General features: G+C 47.8%; 1 protein-coding gene across 2 annotated transcripts in view; it reads right to left on the reverse strand.

Annotated features, from left to right (window-relative positions):
* Positions 1-24,523, reverse strand: part of Arhgap25 (Rho GTPase activating protein 25) — an 82,066-nt gene that overhangs the window by 18,659 nt on the left and 38,884 nt on the right. Inside the window, exons 1-4 of one of the 2 annotated variants that reach the window (XM_041637900.1) lie at positions 24,355-24,423; positions 24,004-24,203; positions 18,310-18,397; positions 15,691-15,807 (exon numbers count right to left, since the gene is read on the reverse strand). In XM_041637900.1, coding sequence (XP_041493834.1) covers positions 15,691-15,807; positions 18,310-18,397; positions 24,004-24,186 — 388 coding nt within the window. In that variant the 5' untranslated portion in view covers positions 24,187-24,203; positions 24,355-24,423. Of the gene's footprint in view, positions 1-15,690; positions 15,808-18,309; positions 18,398-24,003; positions 24,204-24,354; positions 24,424-24,523 lie in introns of those variants that run through there. The other variant, XM_041637890.1, reaches the window with a different exon arrangement.

Consider the following 24,523-nt stretch of genomic DNA (forward strand, 5'->3'; position numbering starts at 1 on the left):
CCCTAGAGAAGACTGATTCTCCCTCTCTCTGCAGCCATTGATTGGTTAACTCTGCATCTAGATAGAGAGTCTTTGAGGTCTATTCCCTCAGCACTGGCATGTCACCTGGTATTGTCATTGTTCAGGTCATGCTTCTTTGGCCATTTTTAGAGCTTTGTTATGGGTACATAGTCCCTGCCCTATACAGCAGACACACGCTCCCAGCAGAGGTTCCGAGCTCCAGTTCTTACAGTGTTTTGCCCCCTCTCTCATGACATTCCCTAAGCTTCGGGGTTGTGTTTCCGATGTGTTAATGGGATTGGGTACCACACAGTCAGTTGTTCTCTGGATTTTGGACCACATGTGATTTTGGAACTTCTGTAGTGATCTTTAACTCTAGCAAAAAGATGCTCTCTGATGGGGGTGAGAGCAACATTCATCTGTGGGTAGAAAGGTAAGCGCTAAGAATGAAATTAGGAATAGGAAGCCAGGCGGTGGTGGCGCATGCCTTTAATCCCAGCACTCGGGGCAGAGGTAGGTGGATCTCTGTGAGTTCAAGGCCAGTCTGGGTTACAAGAGCTAGTTCCAGGACAACTAGTGCTGTTGCACAGAGAAATCCTGTCTTGAAAAACTGAAAAAAAGAAAAGAAAAAAAAAAACAGAATGCCGCTAGGATTTACACTGGTTTAGGAAAGAGGCTGTAATAGGTTTTCCTCTCGGGTCCAATACTTCACCAGCCACGAGTAGTTGCTAGCTTTATAGTATCAGACATGAATTCCTTTCTATTGAGCAGGTCTTCAATCCAATAAGACAGCTGTTGGTTGCCCCCAAAACATAAGTGCCATTATTGCACCCTCGGGGGATATCTTGCCATCCTGTTCATTGTTGTGGCTTTACAGTTGGGCAGGGCTATTGATTACTTTTCTCCTTTGGCAGGTTGCATAACACCTTTGGCTGTGAAGAGAGCTATTCCTCGGGGAAAAGCTTCCAAGTCAGTCCCAGTTCAGCCCTTCTAAGTCTTATGTCTAGCATGTGTGGTGTCTTTAGCAAAAGGGTTTTACATTCAACTTCTGGGAGGAAACTAAGGACAGCTGCTATAGCCTATATTTGGGAAATCTCTTCCACCGCCCTGGTCAATAGCTCCAAAGGAGATTTTTTATGTCTGTCACTGGGGGTTTTACTAGACAGTCTATGACTCTTGGGGGAGTATTATTGATCCAGAGGATTGGTATTATAGAGGACTTACTAATAGATTGACTTAGGAGACATTAAGTCACACAAGTAAAATTTAGATATAGGAGCACTGCCTCCTAAACACCCCTCCAAATAGGTAGTATGCTAATTAGCCTGTTAGAGAGAAGACTGAGATTGACCAGTCATTAAGCTCTTTAGGGCTTTGAAAGAGAATGGTCCTCATAGGCTCATCGATTTGAATGTTTGGTCACCAGGGAGTGGCACTATCTGAAAGATTAGGAGGTATGGCCTTGTTGGGAGTGGGCCTTAAGGTTTCAAAAGTCCAAGCCAGGCCTAGTGGCTTGCTCTTCCCGCTGCCTGCAGATCCAGATGTAGAATTCTCAGCTACCTCTCCAGCACCATGTCTTCTTGTTCACTGCCACGTTCTCCATCATGATGATCATGGACTACACTTCTGAAACTGTAAGCAAGCCCCAATTAAATGCTTTCTTTTGTAAGAGTTGCCATGTTCATGGTGTCTCTTCACAGCAATAGAACAGTGACTAAGACATACTCCGTTCGCATAATAAAGACATACCTTTAAGGGGCAGCTCGGAGGTACAACCATCACTAACTCCTGTCCTGTGCTCTTATCAGCAAAGAAGTGATCCTGTCATGTGGACAAGATGACAATGGCTAACAACCATTTGAAAGAGAACAACAGTGGTATGCTTAAAATACTTCTGGCAATATGTAATGTTTGCTGTGTAAATCTTCTATCTGCCTAAGCAGGCAGACTTGCAGTCTCCTGACTCTGTTTATGGTACTTGAAGTGTAACCTGGGGCCAGGACCTGAGAGAGCTGGGAGGATGGCGGCGCATGTAAAATGCATAAGCCTCAGCCTCAGGTGCACGTAGGCTAATGAAATCTCGTATCAGGGAGTGGATTCTTAGCTGGCCATTAGCCCCAGACAGCCAAACACCACTAAAGAGCTCTCCTTCATCTCTAAGTGTGTTTCTCACTGAGGAAGCATCTTGTTTCCATTACATTATGACAGACAGCCCACGGCAGCCCAGGGCCTCAGCACCAGGCTTGCCTTCCGAATGTTCCCTGCCCCGGTTACTGATCTGGCAAGTTTATCAAGGCCTCCAAGGCTCGGTGCAGTTGACAGTGAAGTGGCTATGACAGCACTGTGACCTCAGAGCTGCAGTCAAGATGAAATGAATGCACCATAGTAGTAAGCAGAGGACATGGCCAGCTTCCCGGCATGCAGTGCTCAGCAGAAGTTTAGTACTATCTTAAATACGTAAACAAAATGGGATCAAAATGGAGACGGACAGTAATGATCCCAAATTACAGTCCTGGGAAATTTAAACGATTTGTTTTCAGGTCTTGGTTAATATTCTTGTCCTAAATTCTTTAAAGGTGACATGGAAAAATCAAGAACTGAATTCTGGTGACACGGGGCACTGAAGGACAAGAGAAGGAAAGAGCCCATCACTCCGTTATCTCGTACCCAGTTAAGCCATTAAGGCCTCTTTTAGAATTCAGATTGTTTTCTGTACTTTCAAAAGCGCAGCTACAGTGAACGTGTTCGCCGGAATGTCCACACATGGAGGCATAATATTTGGTTATTGTTGAATTAATTAATTAGTGTTTGGATAGATGAGCACAGATATTTCATGCTGTTCAACTATTTTCATGGGGCAGCTTTCTGCATGTTCAGCTCTGGGGTCAAGTGGTTTGTCCTCATGGTATGCAAATTGCCTTGCCAAAATATTTTTCCAAATTCCACAGCCTCCAGCAAAGCAAGCATGGGCCAGCTCCACCTTGGCTCTGTCAGCACCCAGCTCTGTAATTTCCTCACCCCTGAGCCTGACCAGATTAGATCTAAATGAAGAGAGCTACTGCCCACCTGTTCTTCCCACAAGCTCCAAGGCTTCTTCCCTTTAGGTTCCGAGGGCAATGGCTTCAGTTCTGTCTGAACCTGGGCTCTGTCCTATAAGCTGGCCCTTCACAAAGCCTCTTGGTTCTCTGGATCCCTGACTCTCTGGCTGTTCTCCTCTCTCCAGACACTAGCTAGTACAGATTTAACCTATGAAGAACAGTATTGGACTCCGGAATCCTCCACTCCAGTATCCGGCATTTTCAAAACGCTGCTGAGCACTGTTGCCCTGCTTCTGAGGTCATACACCTCGTCCTCGGTTGCCAGGTCAGTGTTCTTCAACTGGCCTCAGTGCCTGATGGTTCCTCTCTCGTGGTATCTGGTTCTGGGGGTTGAGGGTATCGTCTCTGATTCCAAATCTGCCCAGATGTTCTTGTTTGACTTTAGCGGATCTTAGTGCTGGCCTGACATCCACTCGCCCTTCTCACATGACCCACTAACCTGTCTTCAAAGGCGCCTCACTCCGATGTTCCCAAAACAGTGCTCGCCAGTTTCTCGAACACTCTTCTCCCTCCCATGTCTGCCCCCTTCCCTGCCTCCTGGGATTCTGTTAGACTCTCATGGGATTTTTTCAATAGCAACATCTCTGCCAGGCCTTCTTGCCCTCAGGTAGACAGACTTCATTCTCCCTGTGTGTGCTCTCCTTCCTCTCTGCCCACTGCACTGTGGCAATTGGGTTACTGTGACTTGTGCATCTATCTCTGGGCATGTGACCATAAGCTCCTGTGGCTAGAAACACAGGTGAGGTCTCTTTGCTTCCCCCGGTGAACCTGGCACAAGGAGGATGGGCAACAGATTTTGCTGAATTACTTGGTGGGTTAATATCTTTAAACAAGTATTTTTCTAAAACCCATGGTTACTCTGACATTCCTTTGGTTGGAACCCTCACAGTCATCACACAAATCAATCCAGCTTCCTCGGCAACAATCGTCAAGTGCCTGGCACTGGCCAGCTGCAGCCTTGTTTCCGGAATGACAAGGAGCACAAAGACATTGTCATTGCCTCCAATCAGCCAACTTCCCACTATGCAAATGAAAGGACCACACACACACACACACACACACACACACACACACACACGAATACCAAGACCGTCAGAAAGTTCAGAATGGGGATTATGTTTACTATGACAGGGAGTGGACAGATATTTCCACCATGCCAGAAGATCATGATTGAAATGATCTGACCTAAAACACAAGCTGCCATGGCACACTGGGAAATTCTGAGAGGTGCAGAGTCACTGTCAGAGGGAACGGCTTCTGGAGCATGGATTGTGGGCACCGGTGGCCACTCGATTCAGATGTGGACAAATAGCCCAAATATACTGAAAGTCAAGAGAAGTCGGATTTCTCTCTTCCCCTAAGCACATCAGCCTTCCCGTGTGCCCAGTCTGCACTCCCTTGCCACACTCAGCCATTCGCATGCTGCTCTGGCCATGGTATCCACTCCTCAGTATGACTGTCCCCTTCCAACAGCCCTGCCCTGTCAGCTCTGCCTTTGTCAGGCTACTGAGAACTCTGAAGACATCATATTATATGCAGATAGCGTCATAGCCTAGTACTGTGCCATTCCTGTCTCGTGAGAACTTGGTTCTGAATCTTCACTGCTCTGGGCTTCTCCACCTTTAACTCCCTGCTTCAGATGGTCAGGTGACTCCTTCGGGTGGAAAGAGATGGCCATGGCTGGCTCCCCAGGCCCTGCCTCTCTACCCTCCTCCTCAACAGGGTCTTCCTCTTTTAGAGGGAGAAGAGCCCTGTCCTTCCTCCACTTGCTGCTTTCTGAGCTCGTCAGCTCCATCTACCCTTTCTGCCTCTTCTGAGACTTCCTCTTTGTGTAGTGACATTTTCTCTCTGGATATGAGGAGTCAAGAGAATCTACGTCTTTGCTAGTTTATAAGGAGCGATTCTTTACCTCCTCAGTTCTGCAGATCAGCAATTCTTGCCTTTGTCTCTTTGCCACTGCACCCACAAAACATGTGATTACTTCTGGAGGGAGTTTCCTCCTTCACAGTCCATTGGATGTATCCAGTTCCCAACCTCCCAACCCATACTAGTTTAGTTCCCATCGCTTGTCTCTTTGCATCAAAACTTCTTGGTGCTCTCTGATGCCCTCCCAGTGGCCAAGTCCTCCTTTGGAGTTGGGATGCTTCTTTACCCGCTGGTCTTCTCCAAACACTGATAGTAATGTGTTGCCTTTCCTTCAGTTCCTCTCCACGTGCCTAAAAAATTTTCACTCTCATCCTGATGACTCCTGGATGCCTCCTTTATATGTCTCCACACATTTGGGTACCACCTATAAACCAGTTGCCATCATAGCTGTAGCCTATGTCCCCTCCCTCTTCTGTTGCCCTCAGAACACACAGAACAGCTACTCTCCCCATGTCTTCTTCAATCCCTCACTCTTCCTGTTTCCTCTTTAGTCCCTGCTTCCCATAGAGCATTCCTCACAGCCCACAGCATTCAGTCACCCACGTGCCCCGAGAACACAAAGCCTGACACCAGGTGCCTAACACAAACGGAGCAATTAGCAAGACTGAGAACATCACGTTGGAGTTACCCCTAAACACTCTCCCTCGCCCGACTGGGCCACCGGAAACACGTTAACTCACTCCAGCCTCACTGCCACTGTCTATGTGATTACAATTTGGAGGGAGGGACAACTGAGCTCTTTGCCAATTTCTTCTGCAGAATGGACAAAGTCACAAAACGTCTGCAGGATCTTTGATGTTTGAGATGGTGTAAAAATAAAAAGCAGGCTTGCACTTAGAAACTCGCATGCTGATGACTTTCTTCTCACACCCCCTAGACACCCAGTCTTTCTGAGTTTGGAAGACTTGGGGAGGGGATGGGGCCATCTCGGAATCCACAGATCCCCCCATTCGCGCCCCTCTTCTATGGCCTGTTATGTAGTTTTGCGATGATTTATTTAAGCAGCACTCTTCCACGAGCTGTGAGCGCCTCAGAGACAGACAGCCCGTCTGGTTCACCTATTTTTATCTCCTGGCACAGAAGCTGCCTTAGACTTCAGGAACGTTCCACCTGCCGTCTCCCGTGCTCCCCACTCTTCCCTCCGCTCAGCATTTCTCCAAACTTCTTCTTGTCGAGGAGACCGGTGGCCTTTATGTTTTTTAATTGTGGGGTTAGATTTCTAGAGCTCATCTCGGCTGTTCAGTCAGCAGCTGGGGCACAGTAGGTCATGCCCCCCTCTTGCAACACTTCCTAGTGGCTCCTGGAACTACCCTCTCTGGGTTCCTCATTCACATCATTGTCTGCTCTCACCTTCCTCCAAAGCATCTTCCTTTCTCCCTGACCTCCGGACATTGTTAGCTTGTCCCCTGGTGCTCTCTTCCTCGCCCTTGCTCACTTCCTTATAAACTCATGACTTTAAATTCCTCCAGGATGAAGTCTCTGAACTTCATATCTGTGGCTCAGAACTTGGCCAAAGCCATTCTTTCTATGGAGAACTTGCCATACACTCTAGAGACAACAGGGCCCCTCTGTCCCTTCTTCCATGAAAGAAAGCACCCTGGCTTATTTTGGTCAGGTTTGATCATTCGTCATCACAGATCACATTGTGTGGAATCCAAAGCAGACCCTGGTATTCAACTCCCCACCCCACCCCAGTCACACACACGCACACGCACACACACACAGAAACACACTGACTGTATTGTCTCATTCTCGTGGTCCTTGTCTTTACCCTGTTTTGGAGGGGGGATAGGGTTTCTCTGTATAACAGCCCTGGCTGTCGTGGAACTTGCTTTGTAGACCAAGATGGCCTTGAACTCACAAAGAACCACCTGCCTCTTTCTCCTGAGTGCTAGGATTAAAGGCACGAGCCACCACCACCTGGTCCTTATCCTTACCTTTGCTTCTAGGTATACATGGAAAAAATCTGGACACAAGGACCGAAAGAGAGGCAGTCCAAGGACAAAAACTGGAGAGACCAGTGAAGGAGAGGAGAGTGAGGCAGGTGTTGCTGTGGCCTCCCAAGGTTGTGCCTACTCCTTCAGGGCATCTGGACTTCATAGTTCTGCTCTTGGCAGCAATGTAAGGTCCAATCAAATCATTCACCAGAGCTCATTGTCACTCTGAGCCATCACTTAGCTGAAGTTCTTTCATCTTAACAGTTGTAAAATTCAACTTATTAATTACAGCCATTGTATGATATGCAATACAATTACTAAATGCAATATAATCTTTATAGCAGCTGACTGGGTTTTTTTAAAAAAAAACAAAATTTTATTATTAAAAACTTACAAATAAAAGTATAACATACCAAAATAAGCTGAGTTCAGATTAGGAATCTCTCTAAGACCACGTCAGTCAATTGATGATTGCCAATTCTAACTGTTTATCAGTTCATTACGATGTACAGACTTTAGTCTGGCTAATTTTTGAATGAGACAATTGACTGATTTACTTGGGCTAATCTGAAGCCGGAAACTGAGAAGTTAGACTCAGGTTTGAAATTTGTCCTAAGACCATACTTTTTTTCTGGAACCTTCTGTGTAGCAGTTTAAATCTGTTGTTATTAAAGTCAATGGGAAGTCTGGATACTGCCTTATTTAAAAAAAAAAAAAAGTAAGAAAAAAACCAGGGACTGGGGAGAAAGCGCAGTGAGTAAAGAATTTGTTATTCCAGTACCAGTACCTGATCTTGATCACGGCCTTAGTCCCAGTGAGGTGCAGACGGTCAAACCCCAGGTCATCAACTTAACCTATGAATCCAGGTGTGTTTGTGAGAGACCACATCTCCCCTGAGGAATGACACCCAAGGCTGACCTCTCAATTCCATGCGCATACACTCAGTGCATGCACATGCACACACACATGCACGTGCACACACACACATGCAAGTGCACACACACATATGCACGTGCACACACATGCACACACACATGCACATGCACACACATGCACACACACATGCACACACATGCACACGCATGCACACGCATGCACGTGCACACACGCATGCACGTGCACACACATGCACACACATGCACACACACATGCACACACATGCACGTGCACACACATGCACGTGCACACACATGCACACGCACACACATGCACACGCACACACACATGCACGTGCACACACACAAAGTTTTTTTTTTAATTTTAAGGGATGGGAAAATAGCTCAGAGCATTTGCCTATCATGCAAGAAGTCTTGGGTTTTATACCAGAGTAGCCCCAAAAAGTCAGTGTAATAATCTTTAAGACATCATCCATGTTCAGGATCCAAGGCCAGAGGCCACCCAGTGCTTCTCCCACCATGCTCTAGTGCCAACTATACCACCCTACCTCATATCTCCCGCATTTTCCCCAGTCCTCAGACCCAAGGCTTTGAACAGAAGATACTTTGTCCTGATAGCCCCTTGACAGTGACATCTCATTCTCACAGATAACACAGCTACCCCTTCTGTTCCTTGTCCATCCATCTTCCACCCTCAACCCCAGAGATTCCTCCCCAGAGTGGCTACAAAACCCCCGGGCACTGAGTGGTTTGGGGAAGTGAAATGGCTAGATCAGCGGTGAGCTCCCCCTCTGTCTTGTACCTCCTCTACCACCACTCGGCTTCTCTGAGTCCCTTGCACAGCCAGACCCCAGCACAGCCTCTGTGCCAGTTCCAGGGTTAAACAGGACTCAGCTTCAGATGCGTACCCTATCCTGACATGGGAGCAGAGGGCAGCTGAGAAAAGTGCCCTATCGTGGAAGAATGATCAAATATGAAAGAAATACCTTTCTTTCGGAGCTTGGGGGCTCTCTTCCTGAAGTCCCAACAAAAGAGGAGCGTCAGGGTGGGAAAGCCACAGGCCAGTTCCCAGCGCGGCATCCTGGGGACGTGAGGCATGGCTGCCGAGCGCTCTGCCTCCGAGGAGTCAGTCTGGCCTCTCTGCCTGCGCTGCAAGAGCTAACTGTCTTCTCTGACTTCCAGCTCAGCACATGCTTGCAAAAAGCTGCTCAGGTTCTGACTCCTGGGCGGAACCCTAGGGATGTGTCGGCACCTGCCCGGCCCTTTCCCAACACTTCTCCCTACTCCCTACTCACCTTTACCCACAAGAGGCTCCCTTGGCTTTCAGAGAGTAAATGTAAAGCTGTCGGAATACAATAAAAATAAATGCCTCCTTTTACTTAGCAGCTGATTGTCAGCCGCCATCCAGGGGACAGCTCAGAAGCGGGTTAAAAGAAAGAAAGAAAATCCCACACGCAAGCGTTTACCAGCATTGCACCATATATCAAGCTGTCTGGCAGCAACACAGAATGCCACTTAGCCTTTATGAAGCCAGCCCACCCTCTCCTGGAAAGGCTTTCAGAGACACGCATGGCTCAGTCAGGGTCTTCTGAGACAATGATCTCAGAGGTAGGCTGTTGGGTGAAGCGAGCCAGCTACCCACCCCCCCCACCCCCGCCCACACACACTTTACGAAGACAGAACGGACGGCTGTAACTGACCCTGTGCACCTAGAGACCCTCACGGAGGTCCAGGCAGGGAGAGAACTGCCAGGAAGGGCCTGGGGCCGTCTCACACTGCCAACCAAGTGCTCATCCATCTGTCATTCCCCAGCCAGGAATGGGGACTCATCGTTGACACCACCTTCTCTCTCCACATGGAATTCACACCCATGTCCTGGCAATGCCACCTCTGGAACGTTGTGCAAACCTGTTTGATTCTCTCAGCTCCGCTGCCCTCGTCCTATACAAGCTGCCACTAATCTATTCTTGCCTGGATAAGAGCTCCAGTGTCTGGTCTACTGCCTTCTCTCTGGGCCTCCAGCCCAGGCTATGATGCACACAGCAACAAGAATAACTTAAATGTAATCTGACTTTACCACCTTCTTTCTTGAACCTTTCTCCAGGATGGCTGCCTGTTGGTCCTGGTGACCAACACATTCCCCAGCTGTCTCTACTGCTACCACCTACCCTCACCCCATCTCAAAACCCCAGCACACACTCACCTTTATGTCTCAAGACATTTGCAGCTGCTGTTCCCTTTGATATAGACACCATTCCTTTTCTCGCTTCTCTGTCTGGTTCACCTCCCCTGCCTATTTGGAGTTCATTGAGTCGTTCCTGGTTCAGAAAAGCCTTCCTCAATCTCCTTCACAAAGATTTGCTTTGTTTCTGGTTTTTCCTTTCATGATGCATTTTTATTTTATAAGGCAGTTTCTCACTCTAGCCCGGCCTGACCTAGAACTCACTCTGTAGCCCAGGCTAACTTCGAACTCTCAGTGATCCTCCTACCTCAGGCCCCAAGTGCTGGAGTTATAGGTATGAGCAATCACACCGAGCTTTTATAGCATTCTTCAAATTATTATTTTATATTATCCCTTGGTTTTTAAATTTTAATTTTAGTGTCTTTTAGTAGACTGAGTTCCTTGAGTCACTTCCTCCCCTCCCTCCATGGGGAGGACCAGAGGTCTTTCTCCCTAGTGTTGGCAATTCATCAGTAGAGAGTTCCAGAGTAAATGAACAAATGCATGCCTTTCTTATATTTAGGAGCTGGAGGAAGGGGAGATAGGGAGTTAGTAGAAATAAATAAAAATTATCAGGCTTAGCTAGAAAGAAAGACGAGGTCACACAGAATAATGGATGGTACATCCCACAAGCTGCACTATGCTGGGGATTGTGAAACCATGTCCTGAAGGGTATAAAGAAATAAAGGACCAGAGGAAGAAAAACTCCTTGAGGTTTATAATAAGTCAATATTTACATTGCATAAGCCATGTGTTGGCCAATCCACCATGAAACCTAAACAAAGGAGCTGAACCCTGTCTTCTAACTGCAGCTTCAGTGAGAAGGGTGAAACTTAACACAGAACCCCTGTGTCCAGGAGCCACTGAGCAGGTGCCCAGAGGGCAAGGGAAAACAGTCAACAGAGACACCATCTGCAGCCTGGATGCCTGTCCCCAGGGATAGAAGCCAAATTTCACCTTGATGACTCGAGAGTGTGGTCTCCATCCTGAGAGGAGTCTGGAAAACACACACACACCAAAAACTGAGGCCTGGGATGAGCTATTAGAAGTTGATTGCCTCTGTTCTCTATTCCTGGCAAGACTTTGGGATCCCATCCCCAGCTTCCAGGGTAAATGCTGCTCCGGCCCGTCTACCCAGCTGGTCCTCTGTAGACAGCTAGTCTGCTGAGGAGACACCAAGCAGCTGCTCCCTGAGGAGATGTGAGGACCCTGCAGAGCCTGCCAGGAAGGAGGGACATCTGAGAAGCTAGGAGACCTGGAGGCCACCTCTTCAGCAGCAGCAGGAGCAAGAGAAAGTGTCTGTTCTGCCCAGAGTGGCTTCTCTCATTTAGGGCTGGCACTCCGGCGGGCTACAGGTATCAGAGAACCCCCCACTGCGGGAGGGAAGGCTCTTTATGTCCAGCTACCATTCTGGCCAGTTTCCACACTTTCGTTGGCTTTTCTAAGGATCAAAAAGAACTTCAGCTAGACTTGCTGTTAACTTCCTCCAAGAGAACTAGTTCTACAAGAAGCCGTTCGCTTCACTGAGTCCTTTCTTGGTGGGCATCAGCCAATGGCAAGAACAGCCTGGGACAGTGGCCCAGAGTGACTCTGATGTGGAGAGGCTCCTCCTTAACCAGTCCATTTAACACAAGCCAGGTACTGCTTCAATCCCGTGGCCCACAGAGAAAACCAAATCCTGCCATACACATTGAGGCTTTTACCCAGAGTGACTCTGATGTGGAGAGGCTCCTCCTTAACCAGTCCATTAAACACAAGCCAGGTATTGCTTCAGTCCCGGGATCCACAGAGGAAACCAAATCCTGCCTTACAGATTGAGGCTTTTATCCCAATGATGGAGACTATGAAACAAACACTTATCAAGTAAGGAAGGGTTTACATGCCAGAGAGAAAAACAGAGAACAGAGGAAGAGGGAGGGCTGGACTAGGTAAAGAAAGCTACTAAATGTTCAACAGAATGACCCCATGGGGAATTACTGAGGTGGCCTTTAAGCAAAAACCTGAAGAAAACCAACCAAGACAAAAGACACACAAGTAACTAAGCCAAGCAGAAGATTCTAAACAGAGAAGAGAAGGCTCAGAACCCTAAGGCAGGCGCATGCCCGTGGTGTCTGAGGAGGCTGGAGAGGAACGGGCATGGGGCGGGAACTAGAAAACACGGACAAAGAGATAACAAAGGCAACGTTGTGCATGGTGGATCCGTATGAAGCTTTTACTTTGATAAAGGAAGAGTAGGAAAGGATTGAGCAGAGGGGACTTGACATGATTGACATGACATTAGCATGTCTGTCAGAGGGCAGGTGAGCAAGGTTAGCGGTGGGTTTGAGCAGGAAGGATTCTGTTTCTGACCAGGTGGAGGAATGGAGGTAGTGAGAAGTGGCCGAGACATACGTGGGAAATGCACAGCTGCCCTAGGGCTGGAAGGAGATGGCAATGTGTCTTGGTGATGTCACAGTTTTGGGAGAATGTCCTGCGATCCAATTGCAGTTCACTGATGGCACTGTACAATGAGCCCTGGCTCTAGCCCTGCCACTGGCCCTCTCCAGATAGTCTCCTGGGGGTGGCCATTTACCCTTCGTCTCCTGGGGGACTATCTACCCTTTCATGTCTAGAGTTCCCTCATGTAACATGGGAAGAACCAAAGGGATGTCATGGCTGTAGTGAAGCTCTGTTGTCTGCAGGCCATGTTAGGTCTGGGAATGACTTTTCTAAGAAGTGCTGTGTGACACTTGTCTTTACAAATCCCACTTTTACCTCAGCTGTAACCGAGTTAATAATGTGCATTGAGATCATATGTAACTAGGCACTCATTCGGCTTCCACACCGCGTCCCAGCTGTTTAGACTAACGACTTCTAAGAGAAGCAACCTCATCGATCTTACGACACTTTGGACTCCTCAGTGAGGCCCCATGCTACCTATTTCTCCTTCGAGGCTCAGCCATGCACCTGCCTCAGAACAAGGAGTGTGCCTGTAAGATGTGGTTACTAAAGACCATCTGCTGAAAGCAGGAAGGCCTTGAAGCAACGCCCCCAACAAACATGATGATAACGGCTTGCAGATACCGACTGGTGCTATTTGGCTGTGGCCTCCTGAGCTGTTCTGAGTCAGTAGGGCCCTAAAAACAATTTCCTCAATTTCCCTGCTTCGAGACTCCTAGAAAAGATTGATCAAGACAGAGGTTCTTCATTCCTTTTTGAGGCCATCTTTGCTATGTTGTTCAATAAGTAGAAAGGGCAGCCTTTGGAGGGATCAGAACTCTTCAGCCTCAGGTAAATGACACCAAGGGTTGGTTTCCTTTATTTCACTCTATGACACTGCCACATTGGTCCAGTGAGTAGTCATCACACCACAGCTAACACGGTTCCCTTCCCAAATAAGCGCATAGTGCTCCCTCCACTCCTAGTACTAAAACTCAGCTTCCTTCTCAGGGTGGAGGCTGACGGTTTGATGAGAGGAACACTTTGAGTATGGGGACAGAGCACAGCAGGGCGGCAGGGCCAGTCTCTTCCAGGCTGCGGGAAGGCAGAGGTCCCAGTGAGAGCACAGAGCAGATGCAAAGTCAGATAACACCCATGAGCCCTGCCGATGACCAAAGGCCTTCACTAGGAAAAGGGCGTTTCAGCAGGCCCTTGGCCTTGCCGTCCAGGACTTAAGGAAGGTTGTGGTGAAGATATTACAGAGGGCACGTCACAGGAGCAAGCTTTCATATGTTAATAAATAAATAAATAAATAAATAAATAAATAAATAAATAAATAAAACCTTCTTCTTAGCACAGTTCCCATCATGGAAGCTTGCGTCTAGGACTTGGGAAACAGCCAGCGTAGCTGCAGAGCTTTCTGTGCATTGGTGCCGACATTAATGACAGCCTTGGCAGACACTCTTATTCTGAAGGCTTCTTTCTCCAAGCCCCGCCTGGTGGGCCACAGGACCCACGTCCCCAGGCAAAATCCTGACCTCAGCTGAGCCAGGTGGAGTTTCTTTCTCTGGGGTTAACAATGGGTCTGCAGAGGTTGAGTTAGTGCTGGCAGGAGAGATGCAGAGAAGTTGGCTGGCATAAGAATAGATGCAGGACAAGTGTGGGCACGAGGGACTGCTGGCTAGACAGGAACAAGGCAGGCGTGCAAAGAGAAGCCAATGGGTAAAGCCATCACCCAGAGAAACTGATAGAATTTTATTTTTCAGTTCCTGAACCTGTGGGGTCCATGGCAGTCCCTGTCTTCAGTGCATCTACCCAGCAACCCTTTCTGCTACTTAACATCATTGGCTGTGATTTCTATTCTGCATCAACACAACCTTTGGAATGACTCAATAAGATTCTATGGTAGGGACTAAAGAGATGGTTCAGTAGATAAGAGGGGACCTCTCTTTGCAGAGGATGCGAGTGTAGATCCAGGATCCAAGGCAGCCCTCTGCCTGTAGCTATGACTCCAGGAGATCTGACACAGTTTTCTGACCTCCACAAGAACCACATGCATGTACATGCTTGTGCACACGTACATGCATACATTCGTGAGCTTGCATACACACACACACACACACACGCGCGCGCGTACTCATGCATGCATACACAAATAATAAAAATAAACCTTCAAAAAGATTTTATGGTAACATGAAATAACTAAGTAATAAAGCATATAAAATTTCATACATTCTACATTTATCGTTTAGAAAAAAAATATATGTACTCACAACCCTGGTTGGAACAAAAAAGCATTAAAAGAACTCAAATGACTGATTTTTTCAATTTTACATAACATATTTTGGTATTCTTATAATTTCTGAAAGAAATTGTTGGGAACTAAAATCAATATTTAACCATGAATGCTTCCATAAATGAGTTCTAAAATAAGAGACAGCATCAATAATTAATTACATATTAATAGTTTTCCTGGAGTCAACACAAGTAGCTCATTTTCCTAAAATGTTGGAAAATGGTATTTTGTGCACTCACCCATTTGAGTTACTTTATGTTTTTATAAAATGAAGAAAACATGCTAAATTCACATCTGTTGATTAGGTCTTTGTTATTTGTCTTTTGTAGTCCAACCATTGCCCAAGAGTGAAAATATCGCTAGGATGCCCAGAGACCTCAAACACTGTGCATACCTTAAAGAGGACTAAATGCAGAATTTACCACACATCTGTAAGACCCCCATCTTCTGGGGGACAGCTGTCCCGTACTGACCAGCCTTGGTTGTCCATCTTGTCCTTGACTTCTTGGATCCATAACAGATAGACCCATGGCATAGTAAGAGTTAAGGCTACCACTAACTCAGCTCAGCTAGCCAATCTCTTCATCTAGAGAGGTGACTTTAGCCAAAGTGGAGAATCCCCTACTTTGGGGTGTCACATTCCTTGGTTGGACAAGGCAAAGGACTTACTATGGTTCTATTTGATCTGGAGTTGGCTTTTTGAGGTGATCTAGGAGGACAGCGAGGTACCCAGAAGCCTCTTTCCCCATACTCAGCAGAGGACCTGATCATGCCAGTGGCTTCAGAGGTCTCTGACCCCTCCCCTGAACACTGCACAAAGAGAGATGGTGCCTGGAGCCTGCTTCCTTCTCCTCCCAGGAGGCCTGCTCAGAAATGGTTGCGCAGTGCCCATCCTTACCTCCAGAGGGCGTGCCGGCGACTCTCCTGAGGAACTTCACCCACTCCTCCATCTCGACCTGAGAGCTGGCCATGAGGACGTAGGAGTCCTGTCCCACGCGATTCTGGTCACATGAGGCTGAAAGAAAGAGTAGCACATGGGAAGGTTGTAGAGCGGGAGGAACCAGAGCCAGGGGGATGGGCAAAAGGTGAACCTGGTTTCTTAGTTCAGTGAAGCACCGAGAGTCAAAACAGCCTCGCTCAGTGACCCTGGGTCTTGGGCCACTCCTGTGGCTTTAGCCAATAGCATATTTCCATTGACAAGTCACTGAATACAGGACTCATAATTGCCCTGGCTTTGGCAGAGGGCCGTTTCCACAGAGGTCAGAAGCCAATGCTACTGACAGGAAGAGCAGCTACAGCATTCAGTTCAGCATTCAAGGAGACGTCTGGTCTCCATGCCCACAACCGGTGCTTCTCAAAGCAGCCTGAGCTCAGCTGTGGTGATCTGGGAGGGAACAAAAGCCTCCGGCGAGAGGGACAATGGGTGCCAGAGTGTCTTTCTCATAGAACGAGTGTCTCCCATCACAGGCTGCTGGGACCACACAGAGCCTTGTTTAGGGTGGGTTTCCAACACTCACTTAAGGGGCACATGGAGACTGTGGGGCCTCGTTTACCATTCTCACTCTAGTAAATGGAGTAAAGCTTAAATGGGTCAAGTGGCAGAAAGATGGTGGAAAAGACAGGACAGGTGTCACAGAAAGGGACAAAAAATGAGGAAAAGTGGCAAAAGAAGAAATGAGGGGAAGAAAGGAACCTAACGTCTTCCTATGCCTCCTTGCAGGCAGAAACCTGCAGATACAAAACTTTCTTTAGTTGATAAAGGTGTTAGAAGGGACAAAAATAGTAGTAATCCCTTCGATCACCAGATGCTGTTGAAGCCCCCTCTTCCTACAATGCCAGGTCATCTGAGAGAGAGAATATTCCAACTGTCCCAGGGACACAGCCCTGAATTTTCCTGCAGAAACCGGCTTTCCAATCCCTTTAGTTCTGGTCTCTTGGACTTAGTACCACCAAACCCTTCTTTCTCAGTTTTGGATGAGCCAATTCGAAAGGCATCTTGTCAGTCTCTTCTCCACGAAAGCCTTTCTCATGGGTGTCTTCAGGGGTAGACCTGGAAGCAAATCATGCTCAGGGAAGAACCAAGAATGACCTGAGTAAGCACAGGGTCCTTCTGAGATGGAGTGGGAAGTTGTGTTACCAGCTTACAGTCATTAGGACCGAAGCCCAGAGATACCAGGTATCTGCCCAGCCAAACACCGGGCAAGGCTGCTGCTCTCCTCCTCCCTACGGACATCCTGCTGGGCAGAACCTATCTAGAGTCCTTCTCTGCCAAGAACACACTTCAGTCTGCTGCATCGTCAAAACACACCTTGATTCACTGGCTCCAGGAGCCCCTTTGGTTCTGCCGTGAGACGCCCCACCGGGAAACTTCCTTTAGCCACCACCTCTGACTTGCCTTGTTGCACGGGTCTCCTCACTAATATCCATCCCCACTCTGTTCTCATCCCTACAACCTACATTTCACTCTCAAATCACATGCATTTTGAACATGAGCCATAGAATGGCCCGGCGGCTTTGCATCCTTCTGGCGTAGACATTCACTTTCTTATCATTGCTGAGAAGTGCCCATTGAATCACCATTCGTGCACACTGATCCACTTGGAATTCTCTGTCACATGGAGGCTTGGGGACATTGCCCTGGTCATCCCTGTCCTCAGAAAGGCTTCCTCCAGCCAAACACTTCACTTTCTCTGTTAGCAGCTTCCTAAGTTTACCCCAATTCCACGTTCTCAGTGACACATCCTCGGCATGCTCCATGATCAGAGATGAAGCAACCACCTCCATCCCCTCAGACAGAACGTGTTCTCTCTTTGCTTTAGCTGTTGTCCCATCCAGATTACATAGTTCACTTGTGCTATGTGGCGTGAGGCTGGACTGTACGCTGCATGCGGCTGATTCCCTTCTTTGAGCTCCAGCCCTACAGCAGCCCCTGCTCTCAGTGGATGCCCAGCACATTTGCTGTTGGATGAGAGATAGCATCTCCTAAAACACTTCGTATGAAGGCTGAGTGGGATGTGTTACCCAATAGGAGAACCCCCACACTTGTTCTCAAGCTGATGGTCAGGCAGGAAAGTAGAGATGCCCCTCCCTCAACAGTTGTCTTCCGTGAGTTAAATAGCACTACTGTGAGCCTTGGACCTGAGGTCTGCCCAGACAGGGCCCTGATCAGGAATCCTGTTTCCTATGGCACCATGACCTTCTGCAAGAGGAGGACAAAGAGATGATCTAAAAATTTTATATAGTTAATCTAGGCTGCATGGAGCCTTGGAAACAGTCGTGGGAACATAGGTTCTGAGTTTAGGATTTCTATATGTCCACTCGTGTGTGCAAATGGGAAGATTCTGTGGCAGGAAGAGACAGAGACAGACAGTGAGATGGAGGCCCCTTGAATGCTGAACTGAATGCTGTGGCTGCTCTTCCTGTACCAATGGCTTCTGACCTCTGTGGAAGCGGCATGACTGAAGGAGGGACAGTCACCTTGACTTCTAGGTGTGAGGTGGAAATGCAGGCGACCTACCTGGAATAACTTCAAAGACAAACTTCCCGGCTTCTTCGGGGTTTGTGGCGATTTCTCTGACTGTGCTGCCAGGCAGATACATACATCCCTGAAAGATCAAAGGTTATGCTTTGTATGTAATCGACAATCTCTTACCTAGGAAGCAGCTAATTCGGGGAAACAAACGAGATGCTAACAGTGAGTGAGGAGGGCAAGCGGAGGAACAGGAAAGCTGCCTCCAGTTTAAGGGGCATCCATCCCTCTGACTCGGGTCGTGGCCAAGGTGAGTGGCAGCCGCTGGATGCCTAGGGAAGGTAGGGCAAGGGCCTGACTAGAGACACCTTGTCAGAGAGCCAAGTCACTTCTACCCTGCACGCACACCGTGCTTCAGCGCCGCATTGGGCTTTCTCACAGGGCAGTTCACTAGATCCTCAGCAGCCGAGTGGCAAGGACCATCACATCCACCATTCCGATGAGATTTAGATTGGGAGCTAAATGGCATAGCTGACTTCTCTAGACTTAGTTGCTCCTGTTTTATATACAAGTCACCGAGTTGAAGGTTGGACATCAGGTCCTAAGCTGTCGTTATTCCAGTCTAAACAAAAACCAGACACGGTGAAAGCATAAAGGACCAGAAGATTAAGACATTTCCGAAATAACATCAGAAACCTGGAAAAAAAGGAAGTTTCCTGGGATCTAGGAAGAAAGATGTCTGAGAGAGAAAAAGAAAAAATAAGAAGGAAGGGGAGGGGGAGGGAGGAGGAGGAAGAGAGAAGGGAGAGGGAGGGAAGAGGGAGAGGAGGGGAGGAAGAGATAGCAAGAAGGCGCAGATAAAAAGGAGGAAAAGCTTCCTGTCTATTAGGTGGAGCTCTGCCATCCTCTGCAACTAATGCTGTCACCTGCAGGTCTCACTGTCTGGAGGTCACCTGACTCCTCACACCATCCTTATGTCACATGGCTGCTCTACTAGTCTGGGTTAGCATGGTTCCGGAGGGAGAAAGCATGTCATTCCTGTATAGGAAGGAATGCCCCCAGGAAGGAAATTCACTTTCAGAGGTGCCTCTCTACACTGTGACTTGATACCCCGAATCACTTCATCACAAATTGTAAAGATGAAGTACTGGCGTTACTGCATGTTTGTATAATCTGTTGAGCAGCTGTGAGGTGCCAGACCCTGCTCACTGCTCCAAATAGATTAGCGGAGCAGATCCTCACAAGAAATCCAGAAGGGACTGTTCTCCTGACGGAAGAGGTGAAGAAACAAGGCTGCAAGACGTTAATTAGCTGACCGAACACCATAAGTCACACTAACAGGAAAATGATGATGTGAACACTGGGCAGCGAGAATCCAGAATTCCTGATCAGGATTTCCTACCCAGACTTAGCTCAAAGAAGCGACAGAGTTCCAGCCACACACACTGGGCACCAACACTCCCGGCAGATCTCCCCCTCCCACACATACACTGTGTGCAGGGAGACCCTGGGACACCATAACCAACAGGAGGGTGATGAGAGGAAGATGCCCTGGGGGGTATAAGTTGGAGGAAGATGCCCTGGGGGGGTAAAGGTGGGACAGGGAAGAAAGAAAAGGGCTCAGGCCTTGCCACTACTGTCACTAACTTTGCTAGCTGGCCTGGGTGGATTCTGAGTAGAGACGGAGCAGAACCAGAGTGCATGGCTCCCGAAAGCAGATCGAGGTACATTCCAAATCACTAAAACTCACACTATATGAGTGCATGGCAAATGATTTCATATTCAAAAGAATAATGAGAGGCTGGAGAGATGGCTCAGCAGTTAAGAGTGCCTACTTCTCTTCTAAAGAAGCCGATTTTGGTTCCCAGCACAGTGGCCCATAGCTCCAGCTCCAGGAAATGGTTCCCAGCACATACCTCCCTCCCTGCCTCCCATATAATTACAAAGTAAGAAAAGAAAAAGACAGTGTTACCCCAAGCTTGTCACTTCTTGTTCTTTCCCACACCTTTCTATTATGTCTGTGGTGGGATTTATCCGTGTGGTAGAAATTCTGTGGAACACTAGGTACGCTACTGCAAATCTTCTCAGCTCTAGCTTGTGTGACGTCATGTGGCACTTGGATTTTTTGGTTCAATTTTATTCTATGTATATGGGTGTCTTTGCTGAATGTATAGCTGTGTGCCACGTGTATGCCTGGTGCCTGTGGAAGCTTAAGAAGGGCTGGAATTACAGACAATTGGAGCCTCCACTATGTCCTGGGAATCAAACTTGGGTCCTCTGGAAGAGCAGCCAATGTTCCTTGCTGCTAGGCCATCTCTCTGGGCCTCATGTGCTACTTTGAAACAAACATGAAATGAATATTTACACCACAGAAATATTGGCAAGTCCTACACTAGGTTTGCCATCAGAGAGCCTGTTGTTAAACATGTCACAGCACTGACAGGCCTGTTGGGCTGAATTCCTTCACTTTAAAAACTGGGACAAAGGTTTTCTGTGATGTCACTTCCACCAGCTGCGCGCAGGGTTCCTGTTCCCTGGCTTCATCCACTACCACTTTAGAACCCTTCTCCTACTTTGGCAAGAGGACATTGTGGATCACTAATGTATATTGTATGACACTGATTGTTACTGAGGTCAAAGGTTCTAGTAGACGTTTATTGGACATTGCATTTCTTTTGTAAATTTGGCCATTTTTTTCTACTGCTTTGTTTGAATTTTTCTTGCAGTTTTGGAAGAATACTTTAAATGGTAAGAACATTTGTTTATTAAATATGCACATAGAAGTTCTCATTTATTATCTGAAGCTTTATTTTCTTGCACTGACTTTTAGTTATGAAATAAACCATCCTTATTTCTTAAAATGCAGCTCCCCTAAGCCCACGCAGACAGCTGCCGTGTCTTCTGCCTCTTTGCTAATGGGTGTTTCCTATTTAAGTCTTTCCCCACAGTCAGGAATGAGGAAATAGAGCATTACTTGTTTTCAAGAACCTAGCCTGTAGTTATAACTTTCAGGTCATTTCTAGATAGTTCCAGGAATCCCCAAAGCAGTGACAGATGACCATATAGTTAGTAGAACATTAAATAGATGTGATCTGCATTTGAATGAGATGGTGGGATGGCAGGAAGACAGAAGGACAGTCACCAGCTGTGGTTTGGGATAATAATGTGACCATCAACTCAATTGCCAACAGGAAGACATTCAGCTTTTTTTTTTTTTTTAATCTCATAACACTTGTCTGGCAATGGTGGCACACACCTTTAATCCCTGCACTGGAGAGGCAGAGGCAGGTGGATTTCTGTGGGTTTGGGGCCAGCATGGTCTATGGTAAGCTCCAGTACAGCCAGGGCTTCATAGAGAAACCCTGTCATGAATAAACAACAGCAAAAAAGCACCTTAAATTTCAGAATGTTTATACAGTATATTATCTGCCATGATTATTGGTGACATTGTAGAATTATATTCAATATAAGAAGCAATATTTGTGACATATTGCCACTTTCATTAAATGAAATCCTCATTTCACACTTCAGGGACAACTTTCTAAGTGTGTGTGGCCAGGGAATGCTGGACTTAGGCAGCTACTTCTTGATGGGAATTGTGATCGTTTTTATTTGTGTTTTTCTAATGATTTAAATTTCCTACCATGTACAATGCAGCTTTTCCAGACAAACATGCAGTACAACATACAGCAAATTATGTCCTTTGTAAGGAATAACCATTCTAGCCCTACAATCTTCATGTTTAGATCTGAAATGAATGTGTTGTTTTATCGGTCATTTTTTTTTTTTAGCCACTTGGTAGGGGTTGTGCGGTTTCCTCACTTGCTCTCTTGGTCCGATTGCTATATTCACAGATTTCGTAATAAACTGTCCTTGCAGACTTAGGACATAATCGCCTACTCATCCCTGGTCAATTTAATCATGAAGAGTAGTGAAGCCCCGGGGAAGAAGCCGGGACTCACACGTGACTATTTTACCCTTGTCACTAGCTTGCTTTTACAAGACAGGTTTTCATATGTACTTTATATTATTAGAGCATGTGATAAACACAAGTCAGGCAATATTGTGTCATTTAAACAAGAAGGAGAATCCAGAAAAGGCGGAGATAATTGCAGAGCCACGAGAAGAGCGCAGTGCTCCGAGGGAGACAACTTCCCCTTTCCACACTCCACAGAGACATCCTCTACTCAGAGGCCCTCTCGGTAGGCTGCGGTGGCAAACACGGCATTGCCTCCCAGAGAATTCTCATGTTGCTGACACGCTAGCCACTGGGATCTTGTCCTGCGTTTGCTAGGCTCGACAGGTCTGTGTTGTTCATAAAGAACAGGAAGTCCACTCACCACACACAGATCTCCGCAGACGCTGGCGAGGCAGAGTCCCTTGACTTTCATTTTGGTTCCACCCGCCTGCTCGTCGGTTCATCTGCTCAGCCACCTCCAGTATCCTTATATGCCTCATCTTCTCCTTCCGAATTATTGGAATCTATTTTCTCTAAGAAGTTCTAGTAAAGCCCTTCCACGCTGCTTCCATTACCACAGATAGGAACTCTAGGTGGGTGTGCAGCCGTCTTGGGCGCTAGAGACCTCAGTTTATACTCTGGGTCCCATAGGCATGGCTGATGATAGCCTCTCACTCTCTCATTCCCGCTATAGACAGAATAGAGGGTGCAGGGAGAAGGGACAGGCCTGAGACTAGGATCAAAGCTGTCTTGTGGACTAATCCTGATCCTCGGGTATGACGCTGTGCCTCTGTTCTCGTAAACCCTGAATCTGACCACTGCTGCCCCCCAGCCCCGAGTTCCCTCTGACGTTCCTAGTCCTGTCCCCACTAACAGTATTCCCTGGGCTCCCTACTCAAACTTCATTCTGTTTAGGACACACAGAACTATCTGTTTACGGCAAGCTAAAGACAGCCTTCCGTCCGGTCAGAAACCCACGGTGGCTCTCATGGCACGCAGTGTAAACGCCCAAGTCTGTGCAGCGGCGCTCACAACCTGCCGCCTAAACCTCCACCCCTGCCCTGACTTCTCTGAGCTCTTCCCCTCTGGGTCTCTGTACTGGTTCTGTTCCTGCCACCCGGAACCCTTCGTGCTTTCTACCCAGGTCACACATGCTCCTCTAGTCTGCGTGTGGCCGTTCCCTCTGCCCAGGAGGCTCTGGTCCCAGAGTTCCACTTAGCAGCCCCTTCTCCTTAGCATCCCCACCACCTGCACGAAGTCAGTGTGCACTCCTGCGCCCATCTAAGATCGTAAGGTGTCTCCCAACAACTCATCGTTCCTCTAACAGCTGCTGGCTTCCCTTATCTGCTGTGACTCTGTTCTGTCTGTTCAGCAGCTGTTTCCCCGGCTCTATTCATTGATTTAGTTCACGTCTCCAATGAACTGGTGTGGGAATATTTATATATGCGAATGCATCAGGCATTAAATACAATCATTGTTCCAGATATACTTACTGAACAACAACAATGAGTCCCCACATCAGTTCTTCTGAGCTACCATGGTGGGTTGCCATCTGTGTCACCATTATGGTGTGAGATTGGACTTGGGGTGCCCTAGGAACCCTACTGCACTAATCTCAGCCATCTTCACACTCAGGGCATATAGACAAGGCAAGAGCACCACCCAGGTAGAGGTGTCTGGTGATTCTGTCTCCTCACTGAGGAGGCCTAGGGGAGCGAAAGCAGCCAGTGGGCCCCTACCCAGCTCCTCTGGGCTGGAAGCAAGGACACACACCCAGCAGGTACCTGCGGCTTGGAGTCTTCTTCATCCTTGTAGTAGTAGAGTTGCTGAGCTCTCAACACGAAGTACCGCTGCTGCCAGTTTTTCACGATGGACCTCTGCTTCTTCAGCCAGCCCATCTTAATTGGCCTTTCCAGGGGGTTGGGGGTGGCGGGTGGGTGAAAGGCCGCCATCTGCTCCCCAGTCATCACGCTCCTTGACCGAGCTATAGAGAGGAACAGACAGGCAGGCTGACTGAGGGACATGAAGCAGAAAATCAAGAACAGGGGGGCCGGGGGACCTGAGAGAAAACCCTGATGTCCCCCCACACCCCAGAAAGGAGCCAGGGCCCTGTTCCTGAAAGGAACCCAACGAACCAGAGCCTGCAGTCCGGCTGCCTCTGGCCCCGCGAGCCGCAAAACGGAGATTGGCTGGGGCCTCTGAAGAGGAAGTGGCCACAGCATCTGACAGAGGTGCTTCCTTTTCCTGCGTGGGAGTATCTGACAGAGAACAAAATAATGCCCTGCTCTGTGTCCAGAGTAAGGC

The sequence above is a fragment of the Microtus oregoni genome, unplaced genomic scaffold (genome assembly GCF_018167655.1).
Source record: "Microtus oregoni isolate MIOR12 unplaced genomic scaffold, Mior012 000002F_ref0000024, whole genome shotgun sequence".
Classification (NCBI taxonomy): domain Eukaryota; kingdom Metazoa; phylum Chordata; class Mammalia; order Rodentia; family Cricetidae; genus Microtus; species Microtus oregoni.